The following is a 17,401-nucleotide window of genomic DNA, read 5'->3' as shown; positions in this document are numbered from 1 at the left end:
ATCTAAAATACGAAACAACGGCGAATTTTTGTATATCTTAGTTTCTTCTTTGCACGTCATGTGATTGAAACGTTTTAGTCCGTTGAAAATCGAAGATATTGAGAAGGGTGAGAATTCATACAAGTAAATTATAATGAGAGAGAGGATTATCAAGTTTTCTCCATTTCGTGACAATAAACAAAGGACAATGCAATTTAAATAAATTGTCAGACGAAGAAAACAGCTAATGACTAGGAGCTTTTAAGTGCTTGTAAGATCATAAAATTCTCTTACTCGACTCATTAAATTTAGGTTTTCGCATTTAAGACATGAAACAAATTCTGTTCTTGAAATTTGTAAAGGCCATGTACATCATGCATGAAAAGACTTTTAAAACATGCAGAAACCCGTCAGTCCACCATATAAGCGGCAGATGGTAGAGGCATCCAGGCGGTCGCACTCCACATCGAGCGTATTGAAATCAACTGGAGACATTCGCTGTTATTTATTTAACCACGAGCAGCCAGAAGGTTTTATCTTAATTAACTAACAGCCACAAAGATGAAGAAATTTACATTCTTGAAGCAGTATTAGTCGTAGAACTGGTCTAGATTTGGGTGTTAAGTTTTGATCATAGTTGTCAGAGCAAAATTTCGCCAAAATTAAGACGATGGATTCTTTGATTCATAATATATATTTTTCTTTTTTCGTAATAGCCAATAGACGCCCATCCAATGCTTAAGTCAATATAATCTTAATGAATCCGGTAAGTGCTCTTCCCAGTTTAATAGCCAGGAGCTACAGGTGTAAATGGGTGATTTAAAAGCATCCTTTCGCTGGCATATACATCAGTTCCATCGAAAGATTGTTATATAAGCTCTCTAGTATGCTTACACATTTTACACCGACTGGAAAAACTTTAACGAGACGCAATCGTTCGTTTTTACAAGATGTCGTGCATTCAAAACACTACCAATCAGACAACATCGTGTCAAGCTACGACTAACAGCAGTTCATTTTCCCTCGCTCCTGAACCAGAAGCACTAAGAATAACTCGCACGGTCGTGTTTAGTCTGATAGCAGTACTTGCTTTGGTTGGAAACTATGTGGTTTGCCGAGCAGTATGGAGAAATCCTGGCCCCAAACCCATTGCACATTATTTGGTCAGCAACTTGGCTTTTGCTGAAATTGTCAGCATGGTTTGCTTGGTATTTACGTTTCACGCTTACGAACCGCCATGGTCTTGGAAGCTGGGGCATGTGATGTGCAAGATTCTGGAGCCTCTACAAATAGCAAGTCTGCTGGTCATCACAACAACTTTGGCACTCCTTGCCGTCTATCGCTGTGTTTTGCTTATCAAGCCAATGGTAACAAAACCAACTCGTAGACAAACATGTTGTGTTATACTTGTCTCGTGGGCAGGGGCCGTTGGGCTGTCAGTTCCTACAGGACATTTTCGTGTGGTGAATTCATACGGAGACAAAGGCGAGATTAATCATTGCGAAGAAGTGTTTCCTGAAGGATTCAAGCACTACCAGAATACTTATACAGTCGTTCTTTTTGTCATCAACTTTGCCTTGCCATTTGTCATTATGGCAATTTCTTACTCGTTGGTCGGCAAGAAGATCAGAGAGCATATCTTCGTGATAAAAAGGCTTCAAAGCGAGCAAAGCATGGCGCTCTCGTCCGTGTATCAAACATCAACCGTTGTAGAAGAGATACAAGAATCAGAGGCCAACAAAATAGGCGAAGACCAAGCAGCAAATGAACGAGTTAACAATACAGTCGACGCAGAAATGGCGGCCAAGAATTTACAAAGCTCACACAGCCAAAACAACAGAGACACTATCGAACTGGAGAACGATTTGCTCCGAATGGTCTATGCATTGGTGTTAACTTTCATAGTTTGTTATATCCCTTATCAAGTTCAGTTTCTCATGATTGTATTTAATTTTGAGGCGTTCGTATGGTGGCCTCATAGCTACACTTTTAATAGGCTTGTCTTTACCTTGACCTGCTTACCAAGTGCCTTGCATCCTGTTTTTTACGGAATGATGAGCAAGTTTTATCGAAAGGCTTTTTTCAAAATGATAGCCTGTAGGTCTACCAAATAATTAAACTTCAAGCCCCGGTTCAGACGAACAAAAGAGTCGAGGAGTTTAGGAAGACTTTGAATGTGCTCATATATTCATTAGACTCTCATTATCATTTGCTAGCGTTCATTCAAATACTCTTATTCACTTTCTCGTCCTTTCTTCAGATTTTAAAAACGTTAAACTCTTGTAGTCTTTATTTCTTGAGCTTCCTCTTGGTCTGGACCCAGTGCCTTAATTTTCGCAGCTTTCAGGGCTAGTTACAATGAGTGTCTTGTCAATTGGCTACGTCATTTTGAGTAAGACGAGAAAAGGAGTCGACATATTGCTATTCTTAGTAGTTTGTAGCTGTTAAATTTGTTTATTTTATTCTAGTTTATCATTTATTTATTTATTTATTTATTTATTTATTTTTCACTTTATTTTATCTTAGTGTTATGTTACTTGTTTTAGTTGAACGTTTAACGTGATAACCAGAACATTGTTGCTCTGCTGTATTGGTTTTAAGAAATCTGAACACTCTCAAAAACACCTGAGGCTCAATCTCAGACTCGATGGACCTTCAATGTTTGGAGCTGTCTTCCCGTCATTAAAGGGATGTGTCCAGGCTTTTTTGCAATGTGTCCGCATTAGTTGCTGGTGTGTTCTGGAGTTTTACGGTATCCCTGTCTTGTTTCGTGTTATGACTAGTTTGTTTTACGGCGTTTTCCTTGTTTCGTTGTGTGTTCATGCTGTTTTGCGATGAGGCTGCCCTGTGTCTTTCCGTTTGTTTGGTAGGGCGGCTTTGTTTCCCGATGTGTCAAGGTTGTCTCGTGGTCTGTCCTTTTCCTTTCCAGGTTGTTTTACGTCGTGTCTTCCTTGTTTCCTGGTGTGACTAAACTATCCTTTAAACGCTTTCCCCCTCTGTTACGGACCATTTCTCTGGATATTAAACGATTGATTTAAAGGCAAAAACTTAAAAATAACATTGACAATAGATAATATTGATCAATATGCTTTAAAACGTAGTCTTTAATCGAACTTCCTCTTGCTCCTTGAAGGAAAACCCCTGGCCAGCGTTATCTCATAATCAAAGGCCTCCCTATCTGCACCAAAAGCGAGCGTTGCCAAATACCTAAGGCCTTGTAAACAGAAAGACGCCAAGTTACACTTAGTGATCTTTTGAAGAAGCACTTAACCAACTGCCTACCCCTTATTTTCTTCGATTGTTTTATTTTTTAGATTCACCAGGAAAAAATAATGTGAATACAAATGAAAAGGAAAAAAGATATAGGCAGGGACCCTACAACAGCGCGAGCCTGTTACTGCGGGCCCAGGACACATAAAATAGGATAAGATTATCCTTGGATAAACTAGATACAACAGTTTATGTTCCTCATTAGGTTGCAGGCTATGTTGCATGAAGTACTGATATGGACTTGAAAAATCGAGGGTCTTCAGGGTCGTATGATACTTGGATCGGCTGGTGCGTAGTAACGTTTCATAAAGGCTTTGAGTGAATTGAGTGTACAGTTAATGGGGACTCCAAGATCTTGGGCTAAGGTACTCCATATCCTAGTAGTTATTTTCCAGGAAGACTTTGAAAGGACGTAGTTTTAAACTTATAATAAAGAGAGTCATGTTGAGGTGTGGTTCGCCGGCGAGACATGGTGAACCAAACCGGTCTTAGCTTTGAAGAAAAACACCATATCTAGCTGTTCATGCAAGTACAAATGGGGAGAAGGTCCCGTTTGATGAACCTATCCTTATAAGTTTCTTGACTGGAAATTAAAGAAACTGCTGAAGAATGTACTTTGCAGCCAGTTAACCGGCCGTCGCTTCGTCTTCCGAATCAGGCCCTTCGATCGAGATGCCCATACCTGGGTAGCATACCTGCCCTCGGTTGTTTATCCGCTGGATAGCGATTTATTCACTGGATAGTGTATCCCGCTCTTTAAAAGACCGGGTCTAGGGAAGCCAGCATTTGCTGGCAGTCGAGGCTCCCAACACTTAAGGGGACCTTTCTTGGTGATATCAGGCACAATGTGTTTAATCGCCTCAAAGCCTTACTCCTTAGGCCCATAATAAATTCGGTCTTATTCCCTAGTATGCTTACATCCAAATGCCGGTTTACGGTCAGTTGCAAAGAAAAGGCCTATTGAAATTAAACTTTGCGTTTCCTAAACATATTGGTATGATGGCAACGGGACAAGTGATGGGCCTTGACTCTGCTAAAACAGTTCGTGCATGCCTCATGTAAAAAGTGTCTTGTTTACCTCATTAAATAATAAGAAAATGTTCTTGTCGATTTAAGTGACAGACCTGACAAGTTTGAGACATCATCGAATCGATGAAAAGCAACAAAAGCAAGCAAACGTACATAAAACAGAACATGAGTGAGCAATGTCGATCATAAAGAAAAGTCGATTGAGTTTTGGAAGTAACTTATTTTTCCAGCTGTGGAACAGTATTAGGGTCCCTCTTAAACTTTTGGTTAGTCAGTCGCATTCATTGAGCCCCAGTGAGAAAGTCCTCCACCAACGGATGATCTGTTAGAGATGGCTTACCAGTCGACCCCCGAGAAGAAACTTTCTTGACGTAAGCTTGGTGCTTTGCTTGAAGAGTCCGGAAGAGACTCGGCTGAAGATGCTAAGTATCCATCACGGTCTGAGGTCAGAATCACGAGGCCTTCGTTAGTTAAGATGTATGCTATTGATTGTTTATTGTGGGACTAACAATAGGCTGTTGGCAAGCAACAATTCTTACGGATAAGGAAGGTTTCTTGAATCTGCCCCCCCCCCCCCCCCCCCTGAAGTCCAGGAGTGTTGTTGTCGGCTTGAAAGCATCCGTGGAAAACAAATCAAACAAAACACAGAAAAAGCATATAAGATATACGAACACGATCAATATAAAAAAGAACAAAAATAATGGCCAAAAACTCAAACAAACTTGAATGCTGAAAGGCGATACCGAGATGGAAAACCTTGGGTTTTTACACTTGTGTACTCCAATCACACTTCCCAGACACTAACACACATGTACATATCACAATCAATTCAAACATTGGATATCCATAAAAGACATAAAAGTATATGTGGCTGCTATTTCTATAGTCAGACATGAGGAAGTGTTTTGTTTCTGGAAGCACGATTAAGCTATCATGTAGAGTTTTGCCACCAGCTCTATATATTGAGTTTCACGAGTGTTTAAAAAAATTTATGGTTTATCTTTGCACTTTGTACTAGCTCAATATAAACTTGTGATCAAATCAAATAGTCATTTGCGCTGTATTTTATAGTTGTAAAGGACTGGTTAGAGACATAAACCACGTATCATCTAAAAAACTCCACAGTGCATTGAAGGTGTGCCCATTCTCGACTCAAGAACTCTTCCCTTTTGCGCATGACTGACGTATGATGTAATCAAGCCGAGAGGCTCTGGGGTCTAGAATGAGGTGTGCCATAACAAAAGTAAGAGAACGCATGCGCACTGGAAACTAGGATAGAAAAATGTGGCGCGTTTTAATAAGACAAGATATCATTAGAAAGGCAACTCTTAAAATTCAGGACAGTGAGTCAGTGAATTTGATGGGCTTAAGGTGTTCCAGTTTTTGGGCGATCATAACTAGCGATTTGACAGGCTTTGAGGCAAAATTTATTCGAAACGACATTACAATTCATCGGTAAAATCGTTATTTCCATGAACACCTCAAAAACAGTAAAACTTCAATTTTTCTCAATCAAGATTTCTACAAACATCGTTAATGGCATATGGCAAATAAAATATTCAAGTCAATCGAAAAAATTTATCAAACGATAGTGTTTACATGGATAAAGTGAATGGACGTAAAATGAACACCGTTATTATGAAATGACTTCAAAATATGGCCAAAATGTGTGCTGTAGGTATTATTTGATGCCATATTTTGGCATTATTTTGAAGTCATTTCAGCAAAGTGGTGTTTATTTTACGGTCCATTCTCTATTGCCATAGTAGTATTAAGGTTTGAATGTTTCTTGCGATTTATTTGAAATCAGTCATGGAGATTTTTTATGCCGTTATGTTTTATTTGCCACATACCATAGTTTTTAAGATATTGATATTAGCTTTTCTCATTCACAGACGGGATCGTCGTGATGACACTAAGGATTTTACCAAAATCGATCGCAGCAAAAGTAAATCCATAACCAAGACCGAGAGATAGTTTCACATTAACCGATATCGAGGAAGACTCGCGTGATGAAGAGAAAGCGTGTCGCGTATCCTCGTGAGAGGCGACTTTCGCGCTCGATCGCGTGTTTCCTTCGCCTTAGTTCAGGTTTACAGAAAACTCAACTACACCAGATTGAAGATGGGACAAAATGTGGCTGCTGATTATGAAGTTTTGAAGGAGAATCGATTATTCCTTGTCTTTGGAATTCTTCTCGGACCTCAAGAGCACTGAATCGCTCACATATCATTATTTTTTATTTTATAAATTTTTTAATTTACATCCCGGGACCCGTGTAGAAATCCGAACTAGTCGATGAGACTATCGTGTTTAAATTAAATCAAAGTTACTTTTACTGTCGAGGGTCTACCAGTTTTCGTTTCAGCGCATTTCAGATGATCATGAGACGGGTAACGATAAACGCACTTCCGGTCCGAGAGTGCGCAGTAGCACGTTTCAGTTTCTAAATATATCAGCTGAAGTCAGCACTTCCTCGTGGCGTATTCTGTCCTATTCTCTATATGAGTGTTAGCTCGGTAGTGGAACGAAGTCTCAAGTCTCCATGCCGTTCCTGTTTGTTGGCGTTGAACAAACAGGTTGCATGTTCCACTTATCACCTTTTAAAATTGGGCAATTCGAAAATTAACTCTCCGAGCTTCAGGCTGCAGTTGAAAAACTTTAACTTTTTATTGCCAACAGCTAATTTGAAGGGAGCGTCTTTACGAGCTTTACCAGTAATTCTTCGTTTACTACATCATGACTGGTTCGGCAAACGGAACAGCACCGAGTCCCGATGTTGTCTGTCTTCTACCATTGACGCATTTAATTGCGTTAATTCCAATTAATATTTTGTCGATCATTATTGGAACGATCGGAAACACTCTGGTGATCGCAACAGTTTACACAAACACCTCCCTGCGGATTATTTCAAACTTCTGGCTCGCGAGTATGGCCGTAGCCGATCTCCTGGTTACCGCGCTTGGTCAGCCTCTACTCGTTGCGTTCTGGGCTTTACAAGTAAATCGCGAATGCAACGAGCCAGTGTCTGAGACGTTTCGCCTGATCGGTAACATGTCATGCTCTGCATCAGTTCTTCACTTGTGTTTTATCAGTATTGATCGCTGCTTGGTAATCGTTCGACCTCTCGAATGCAAGAAGATTCGAACGATGAGAAGATTCAAAATAGCGGTTGCCATTGCGTGGACTGTTCCCATTATTTACGGTGTTTTACGTATGACGATCAACAGGAAGGTGACATCTTATTTTACAGTCATCGCCGCGGCCCTCTGTTACTTGGCAATCATATCCTGCTACACACTGATCATCATAAAAGTTTGGAACCGGAAGCCAGAGACTCTACGTTCATCATCAACATCCGGTCACGCCAGACACTTGATTGAGCGTCGCATGACAGTCACAATAGCCATCGTGGTAGTGGTTTTCACAATCAGTTGGGTTCCTTTAATGTACCTTCGTTCTGCGTATGCCTCGAGTAATGTTGGTGTGGCCTACAACTGGGCCAGGACAGTGGCCTTGAGTAATTCAGCAATGAACCCGTGGATTTACTGTTTTCGTATGGCCGAGTTCCGTGACAGTTACAAGAAGCTACTGAGATGTGGCGTGAAAGCCAGCAACCGTGACCGTGACAGATCAAGTGAACGGTACGAGCTAAACAAGCCGCAATCAAGCAACTAAAGCAAAGTACAGAAACTTCGGCATCAAGAGTTAAACGAACATTTCTTTGGACTAGTGTCTCGTGTATGCATCCAAAGAGCAGTAGATAAATTCTAGGTACTCACAACTATGTTACAGCCAGGGACCAGAAACAAGCCCTTGCCTGACACAAGGCGTAAAATATCACTACGTCATAGGATTGTTGTAGGATTGTAAATATTTAGGTTATACTTTTGTAAATTAGCTTTTTAGAATTGTAAAGCGCTTTGTACAGGGGCTCCTGCTTTGTATTATTATTATTATTATTATTATTATTATTATTATTATTATTATTATTACTACAAGTTAACCGGCTGAAAGCAATGTATAATTTAATTTTCATAACGTGAAGAATCAATGTCTTGGTTGTCAGAATGACTGCGGTTGTTTATTTGGTAAAAGTGTTTGCAACATCGCATCCAGGTTGTAACATAAAAAGGGCCGTTAGATTGTTCTCGTTGGGTTTGTGTAAAAAGTTGAGACGTAATGCATACTTAACTGTATGGTTATGAAGGTTTCTTTGTCATTTCTTGTGTATCAATTGCTAACCGTACTTTCCATTTGGTAGCCCGTACTGCACATTGAAAGGTGGCCTTTTAGTAAGAAAGGTGTTATTTCCACTCATCCCCCTTTGGAAGATTGACAAATGGTAGAAATATAAAAAAAGCTTTGGATTCACCTCTCCAGTTTCATTTAATGGTTAATTCTCACAACGTCCTACCCAAGCTTTGTTTTTAGCGCTTGAAATTTTAATCGCGTCGCTGTCGAATCATTGAAGCAACAAAAATCAGAAACGCGAAGTTCAAACCAAAAGGCTTTACAGTACATTTAATTAGAAATTTAACTAAATAATTCAGAATATAGGATTTATTCTGAAGCAAATAAACATTGATTGAATAATTGATTGATTGATTGATTGAAAATGGTAACAGAATTATTAATTTCCTTTGCGCGCTCTCCACGTGTGATGAAGTCTTTGCGAAATGGAAGATGATCACGGTGGTGAGGCAGTGAGTTCTGCCTTGGATGATCAGAGGGTAAGTGGACAGGATCTGTTTGTTTATAAATGTCCTTTTTTCAGTGCTTTCACTTCTTTTTTTACTTGCTTGTGCTTCCCAGCGGATAAAATGTATCAATTCCGTTATCGAACGACAGATAGCATACAGTGTTTTTTTTTTTTACACGGTTCTTTTACTTCAGTTACGATTCACAGAATGCCTCTGTTGAAATTTTTGGCAATAATTTATTTCGTGAAAGCTTTCTAATGGACAGTTTGGCCAGTGTTTGGTGTATGTTGGAATCGCCAGCGTTGAAAACAGGACCGACGTTCACATTGCCAAACATGTGTACATCTTCCGAAGATATATACATGCCTGGCAATGTGAACTTCGACGAATTTCAACTTTATTTTACACTTTACTCCGCTGACTTCAAGGATGGTGGAGTCATTTTATATGCCCGGCAGCCGGGCAAGGTCTCAAATAGACTAAATTCCCGGCACAGAGTCAGAAATTTCTTTGAATTTCCAATGAAAGTCACGATAAACACTCTTGAGAGTATTCGATGTTTGTTTGGAAATATCAAGCGTTTCCAAAAATTATTTTGGTTTTGTAGTGGACGAATTTCCAAGCGCCCATCGCATTTCCACTGAAAGTCACAACAAAACACTCTTGAGAGTATTCGATGTTTGTGATTGGAAACTGTCGTGTTTTTTTACGCGCGGAATGCCCTGCGGCAGACCGCATTGAGGTGTCGAGTTTCTTTTTGTTTTCTTGTTCTTCATCATAGTCACAAATTGACATATTAAACCTGGATTAAACCCTCTCCTCCCATAGAAGGGATATTTTTGTCCAATTGTCTTCAGCAGAGACTGACCAATCAGAATCCATTATCTGTAGGCCTTAGTGGGGCCTAGGAAAGAACGCTTTTGTCCCGGATCCTTTTTCCACTTTTAACTAACTACAAATCATTCATCTGTGATCTGATGCGAGAATAATTAAATTTTGGAAAATGATGCGGTGGCATTTCGTGCCTTTACATCCGACAAGATTGATTTTAAATCAACTGAAATCTAGAAAGTAATTAGCGGGCAAAAAGGTAAAGATTATACAACAATGCGACCTACTTGCAATGTATCTCTTATCAGTTTTTTACTGACTTAGCAATCGGCTTAAAAAATAATACTGACTTGGTGAGGAATACATATGGTACCTAATTTTCTTACAAATTTCCACGTTGCTTACTGAGTCCGGCAACAATTTAAGAATTCGCCGGGGAGTGCTCAACATAGCCGATATGCAAAATAACCTCCCTCAGGCTACATAGTGCTGGCTGGGAATTCTTGGCGCTAACCAGATACTTGCTGAGAAACGGATTTTCGGGCTGGAAACAATTTTTGTAAAGGTCTCTTCCTTGATGGCCGCAAGTTCCTGGCTTGAAAAATACATAGGCGGTAACCGAATCGCTGGTAAAATAAGAGTGTTTGCGTACTTTTAGCGCGCTTTTTTGTTTGCCTGTGGCCAGGAACTCGATTAAAGCAACCTGGCCTCTGGCTAAGCTAAGTGAACAATGCGCACAAAGGTTTTACCTTGACTGCTGTCAATTTAGGGGGTGTTTACATGTGAAAACTCGCACCGGTGCGAGTTTGATACCAGTATGATATTGTGATTTCATACCGTGTTTACATGAAGGGATACTTTTTGTCGACCGCCGTGATTTTGGCGCCATATTGAATTGAATATCGAAGACTACTCATGCGCTATACGTTCTAGACTCTCAGGAGAGTGATTTCATGCTGCAGCGAACGGCCGTACCGCGTTTACATGACATCGGAAAGAGTTTTCGTACCGTAATGAAAATCTCGCCCCGGTGCGGTTACCGGGGTGAACTTGCACCGGTATGACTCGCTTCGGTACAAGATTTTGTGCTGATATCACGTAAACGAATACAGAACCACCAGAGGGAACTGGAGTGAACTTGCGCCGGAATGAAAGTCGCGCCGGTATCATGCAAACACCCCCTTAGAAATGAAATGAAAACGCTTCCGTTTTTGCACGCTTGGAACCGTCCGTTGGGCCGTTGCAATCCACCGCGTATTTTGCGCTATTTTCGGGGATCAGAAAGTTAGATTTACCTCTAAAAACTAAGTTTCGATTTTACGCATCTGCCTTGAAACCCCTGACCCAATTTTGATATTTACGATTTTTAGACTTGCCGTGTGTATAGTTCATATTCATTTCTGCTGCTGGCGATGGCGCATGGCATTCAACTGTGGAAGGTAGGGACCAATCTCTTACTGATTACGTTAAGATTCTGATAACCGAGTAGATCCGCAGCACCCTTCAGTTCAACGACCGAAAAGAAAAGTTCAAAACATAAGTTTTCTTTTGTCATCACACTAGTGTTAAAATTTAAATCGCAACTAGTCTAACAGCGGATTTGGGTTTGTTAACGTTAGGCCAATGTTTATTTCTGAAAACCCAACGCGTTCCATATTCTCTTCGAGGAAAACTACTCGATACTAGCGAAAATTGTTTAAAGAAGAAACAAAATACGCATAAAATGTCTGAAACACTAACTTAAATTGAATATATTCGCAAATTACCAAAATAAAATAATAATTTTAAATTATAACCAGTCCCGCCTTGGGCATGTTTTTGTCTCAACCTGGCTGTTAACCGTTGGGTTTTTTTATGCGCCAGTCCCTTACGCATTCTCCGGTTTTATTCTGTTAGCTGAGAGGTAAAGGCCACTATTCTTTTTTCGCCTTTAAGAATAGAAATTCTCGGTGTTTCTTAAACTTTTCTGGCCGGCCGAAATATTGTTTTGAAGTATATTAACACGTTGTATCAGCTTTGCAGTAGTCCTTGGACTTCTCGTATTTTATTTCAAGTGAGGTTGATTAGATCTCTCCCGAGATCCAACGTTGATCGTGGACGGCAAGCAGGATGTTCGTCTTCAGTATTTTGCAGTTTTTTTTTTTTTTGAAAACATTAGCCTCGTTTGGGTCCAACAATTTTGCCCAGGCTCCCGTTATCAATTTTTCTCGCTCGTTTCCAGACTACCACAAAAGGAAAAATTACATCTATTCTAGCCATGAAGAAGTCAGAGTAAAGAGAAAATCGTCGAAGCCATTAGCAAGAGCCTACATTCAAACCTCGTTTACGAGTTTGCTTTTATTTTAACTTGATAAGTCGCTGAAAAGGACACATTGAACGGGTTTGTCTGAGTAGATCTCCTGCTTATTATTTCAAATAATAATAATAATAATAATAATAATAATAATAATAATAATAATAATAATAATAATAATAATAATAATAACAAAAACAACAATAATAATAATTATTATTATTATTATCTTAATTTTCGTAATTTTAGTTGTTTTTAATGACCCATATAATCCGCTTTTTCGTCATTAAGGACCGTATTTTAACTTCCGAGTTTTCTACTCTTAACTTGTACATAAAAATTTCCTTGAAATATTTTAATAAAGTTATTGTTATATTTTTAAAAATAATAATAATAATAATAATAATAATAATAATAATAATAATAATAAAAATCATTATTATTATTATCATAATTATTATTATCATTATTATTATCATTATTATTATTATTATTATTATTATTATTATTATTATTATTATTATTATTATTATTATTATTATAAGGCCCTTTTAAAAGTTTTACTAAAATATCTACAACCCGCGACCTACCGATCGCTCTCTCATTGGCTTCAATGTAGTTAACAAAACTCTCCAAAAATTTCTAGCGTCCTGGCAACGTGAGCGTCACCATGGTAACATTGACATGGATGGTACTCCAACACATGCAAAATTATGTTGCAATGCGCATTAAACTCAACAAAACATGCCTGTCGAATTAGTCCCCAGATTTTCGAAAGCGTAGCCCGGTCCTTAATTTAAAGATGCAAGACCGTTAATGGCCATTTCTATATAACTCACACCAGTCTCTTTCTGACATTGATTATTTCGAAATGACTTCAAACACGTTTTTGGTTCGCGTGACCGTGCACCAGCTTTGTGGTTTCAGCGAGAAATTATAATGTGTCTTTCTTTTCAACTGTCATAAAAGGCTTTCTCTCTTAATCAAAGTGCTGGTCTTTGCTTGCCGCAATATTCGTGCTAATTTGTGCACGGAAAGGCGTGACTGATGTAGATAAAAGATTTTTAAAACGATTTAGAATCAGTGAATTGACATGAAAGTAAAAACATGGTTATGTATCCTTTTAAAGGTACATGATTTTTAAAAAGTCAACAAAGACCAAAAGTAAACCCATGGTTGCAACAAAGCTTTATTTCGAAAGCCAAACGTAAACAAACTATTTATAGTTTCAACGACCTTCAATTTGTTTCGCTTAATTGTAAAGTGGCTAATTGTCTCGCTATGTAGTGATACACAATCAACACGTTTGTCTTTAGAGTTTGTATAACAAAAAGAAAATTTCTCACACTGTGTCTTCTCGCATATCAAGATAATTTTAAAAACCTGGTACATGAAAATGAAACAGATATTTGCATTCCCTCTCGTTTCCATTGTATAAAGTTATGAAATCGTACTATATTGCAGGACAAATTCTTTGCAAATTAACTTCGCCATTTTGATAGCACTCCATTTTTGAGGCTAGGATCGATTATTCCAAACGTCCTTCTGACTGAAAAGCAGCTATCTAATCAATATCAAATATTTGAAATAATTGAAAACATTAAAGATAGCAGATAGAAATTTCGAGAGATAAATAAACAGTGTATTTCAGGGTCAAAATCCTAACTTTTGAAAATAAACATACGAGTAAACAGGTGTCCCGCCTTGAGTGTTTCTTAATTTATTTTGGGACACTCCAATCCTGCCATTCCTCCGTTACAATTTCCAAGAAAGAGTGACCATTTTTACACTGTTTAAAACTCTGTCCTAAGATGTATTTGCGGCAATACTTCTTTTCTATTAATACTTTGTAATAAGATGTCTTCTTTTCGAAAAATATAAATTTTTAATTACCCCCTTATCACTAAGTCAGAATTTTTAAGTAAACAACATAGCACTCAACAGCACTGTAATACGAAGAAATTTCTTTACAGGCAGAGTGTAATGATGATGATATTAAATGGTAGATAATAAATAACACATTTCCATGGCGTAGGTTCAAACAAATATGATCTCCTTCGCCTTGCATCAAAAACCAACAATTTTACCCAAAAACAATAACAAAGAAAGAAAGAAAAAGGAAAGACTAATAACATCAAAATCAAAACATTGCGTGAAACTAATGAATTCTTCTAATTAAAATACGATGTGGCTATTGGTCAAGCTTTTCTACCAGCAATATGCTCAAGAATTCGTCTGATTATAATACAGAGAAAGCACTCGTGTAAATATAAAACAATTTCATTGCACCACTTTCATCATAATTTACCTACGGCATGGATCCAAGGTAAAGAGTTTCTCTCGAGATTCTTTGCTCCATAAATTATCTTACTTCGTTTAATAGCATGCAAATGAGCCATGCTGCTTGAGGCAAAGATCATTGTATCCGATACTGTTCACCAAAGTTACTGATTAAGAATGTTCGAGCACAACGTTCAGCTGAAAGAGAAGATTCGTTTATTTTGAGACTTACTTCATCCATATGCTAAGTAGAAACAGTAAAGACGGTCTTGAGAATAGCATCTCTGTAAATTAAGGAAGCGATGTTGTGCATCGACAAGTCTGTGAATCAATCAACTGCGGATGCAACTAACAGCAGTTCATTTTCTCTCGCTCCTGAACCAGAAGCATTAAGAATAACTCGCACGGTCGTATTTAGCCTGATAGCAGGACTCGCTTTGGTTGGAAACTATGTGGTTTGCCGAGCAGTATGGAGAAATCCTGGCCCCAAACCCATTGCACATTACTTAGTCAGCAACTTGGCTTTTGCTGAAATTGTCAGCATAGTTTGCTTGGTATTTACATTTCACGCGTACGAACCGCCATGGTCTTGGAAGCTGGGGCATGTGATGTGCAAGATTCTGGAGCCTCTACAAATAGCAAGTCTGCTGGTCGTCACGACAACTTTGGCCCTCCTTGCTGTCTATCGCTGTGTTTTACTCATCAAGCCAATGGTAACAAAACCAACTCGTAGACAAACATGCTGTGTTATACTTGTTTCGTGGGCAGGGGCTGTTGGGCTGTCAGTTCCTACAGGACATTTTCGTGTGGTGAATTCATACGGAGACAAATGCGAGTCGATCCTTTATTGCGAAGAAGTGTTTCCTGAAGGATTCAAGCACTACCAGAATACTTATACAGTCGTTCTTTTCGTCATCAACTTTGCCTTACCACTTGTCATTATGGCGATTTCTTACTCGTTGGTCAGCAAGAAGATCAGAGAGCATATCTTCCTGATAAAAAGGTTTCAAGACGAGCAGAGCAAGGCGATGTTATCTGTCACCCATTGCTCAGTGTGAGTAGACGAACTAGGAACAGCACAAAGAGACAGTAAAGACCAGGCTGACATTGGCCTCGAACATCTTGTAGTCGGCAAGAGCATCAACAATCAACAGACCAGACGTGCCACTCTCTCATTTGAAAACCAAACACCACCATTGAACGTACAAAACAAAACTACCATGGAACTTGAGAATGACCTACTAAAACTGGCGTTTGCATTAGTGCTCATTTTTTTCATTTGTTATATTCCTTATCAAGTTTAGTTTCTTATGGTCGAATTTAAAGTTGAGGCGTTTACATTCTGGCCTCACCGTTACACTTTTAGTAGAATTGTTTTCACTCTAACCTGTTTACCAAGTGCCTTGCATCCAATATGTTACGGGATGATGAGCAAGTTTTATCATAAAGCATTTATGAGATTTATAACTTGTAGAGATCACAAAACGTGAAAGTTTGAGTTCAATTTACGTCAATTTAAAGGCTGTACTCTTTTGGCTAACACACGTTAATACTGTAATTTGACACTCATAGGTAGTTATACATCTGATATAAACGGTGTCATAACAACAATATTATGGTCCTCGTGGAGTCACTCATGGGAAGAAATATTTCTGACTGCGGTAGCTTTGGAACAGGTGTAACTATTCTCTTGCTGCTTGAAAAGGTTAGCATTGTACAGTAGCACTTGTCACTTGGGAGTAAGACGATAGTGGATCTCAATACAACTTGTCGCAGCGTCAGAAAAACAAACATTCTTAGCATTCAGATGATAAGATGTTTTGTTGACAGCTACAATTTTGCCTTTCGACCTATTTACCTGGCTTAGAGTAAAACCGATTGTAACTAATAAATTGGGTTGGGTTTATTTTCAGTGTCAGTTTCCCTCTTTTCTGGCAGTCTATATGTACAACATCGATATACCATAGTTGTTAACTCGTAATTTATTTCATGCACGTGCTGTGATACATGCAATTCAATTCATGCACCTACTGTGATACAATTCAAAAAAATGCTAATTTCTTTTACCACCCGCCTGGAGTACTGGTTACATCTATCCGGTGGGTGGTGCACTTTCAATTGTATACACATTTAATTACATACTCATTATTCAAAAGTTGAAAATAATATTTTATTACGAGATTATGGGATTCATCTATGGTTTACAGCGTCTGATAACGTAAGTTTGCTGGCCGAGTTCTAGAGGATTGTGAATTGGCTTGATTTGAGTAAACTATGCCTTGGTGTCTTCAGTTCGCCATTAGACAGACACAGTTAGCTATTAGTGTAAGTTTCAGCTGAGACCCTCAACTGTAAGCTGTTTAAGTACAAACAGTCGGTCGTTAGTTAGAGTTACCGTCAATTATTTCACGGCCGTTCACCCACTAATTCCAGTTTAACTAATACCTAACAATCATCTTTTAAGAGAACTTGCACCTGAGTTTGAGTCGTACTATTACATTAGCTAACCTTATGATTTCATATTTTCTAAAAAAAATACACAATTTCACAGAGTTAATTATCACGCCAAAAACTAGGAGGTATGGATACACAAGCGTATTTCACTCGTTCAGGTCAAACACATGATGCAGCCCCGATTGTCACTGGAGTGGGACCACATTGGTTTGCGTACAGCCGTCCTCTTTATTGTTTTCATTGTTTTTTCATTGTTAACCTATAGCGATTCGATGCCAACAGCCAGGCTTGTTTGCAAGAGCTCTTCAGATAAACCTTACCAATATAGGAGATAAACTCAGTCTTTGACTATTGTTCTTGGCCGCTTTTGAAGTCTAAAAGCATAAAGCGTTTACAAGCTAACAACTGACACACGATGAGAAGGCATAAAAGCTTTGCCAGAAGTGAGGGACATATGAAGGCTAACTACAGAATGTTTGCTATAATTACGTAAGCGAAAAGGGGCGGGTTGATTGCTTGATTGTTCTGAAATTTGAAGTTTGAAGCCTGAAGACTTAGAGTG

General features: G+C 38.7%; 2 protein-coding genes and 1 pseudogene across 2 annotated transcripts; all 3 read left to right on the top strand.

Moving 5' to 3' along the window:
* The first annotated feature begins 587 nt into the window (after nucleotides 1-587).
* On the top strand, nucleotides 588-3,863 carry LOC146469008 (orexin receptor type 2-like). The gene has a single exon (XM_085123973.1). It carries the CDS (start codon nucleotides 930-932, stop codon nucleotides 2,091-2,093), a length of 1,164 nt encoding a protein of 387 aa, XP_084980099.1. The 5' UTR covers nucleotides 588-929; the 3' UTR covers nucleotides 2,094-3,863.
* Nucleotides 3,864-6,568: 2,705 nt separating this feature from the next.
* Nucleotides 6,569-8,878, top strand: LOC146469007 (somatostatin receptor type 2-like). Its single transcript, XM_085123968.1, has one exon. The coding sequence runs from the start codon at nucleotides 7,018-7,020 to the stop codon at nucleotides 7,954-7,956; it is 939 nt and encodes a 312-aa protein (XP_084980094.1). The 5' UTR covers nucleotides 6,569-7,017; the 3' UTR covers nucleotides 7,957-8,878.
* A 5,809-nt stretch (nucleotides 8,879-14,687) lies between these two features.
* On the top strand, nucleotides 14,688-16,133 carry LOC146469006 (neuropeptide Y receptor type 2-like; annotated as a pseudogene).
* The last annotated feature ends 1,268 nt before the right edge of the window (nucleotides 16,134-17,401 follow it).

This window comes from Pavona decussata, unplaced genomic scaffold, assembly GCF_977016875.1.
Source record: "Pavona decussata unplaced genomic scaffold, jaPavDecu1.1 SCAFFOLD_128, whole genome shotgun sequence".
In the NCBI taxonomy this organism is placed as follows: domain Eukaryota; kingdom Metazoa; phylum Cnidaria; class Anthozoa; order Scleractinia; family Agariciidae; genus Pavona; species Pavona decussata.
The sequence above is the reverse complement of the archived record's forward strand: the minus strand, read 5'-3'. Positions and strand labels throughout refer to the sequence as shown.

Coding starts and splice junctions, on each gene's coding strand:
- LOC146469008 (XM_085123973.1), top strand. CDS start 930: ATGTCGTGCATTCAAAACACTACCAATCAGACAACATCGTGTCAAGCT.
- LOC146469007 (XM_085123968.1), top strand. CDS start 7,018: ATGACTGGTTCGGCAAACGGAACAGCACCGAGTCCCGATGTTGTCTGT.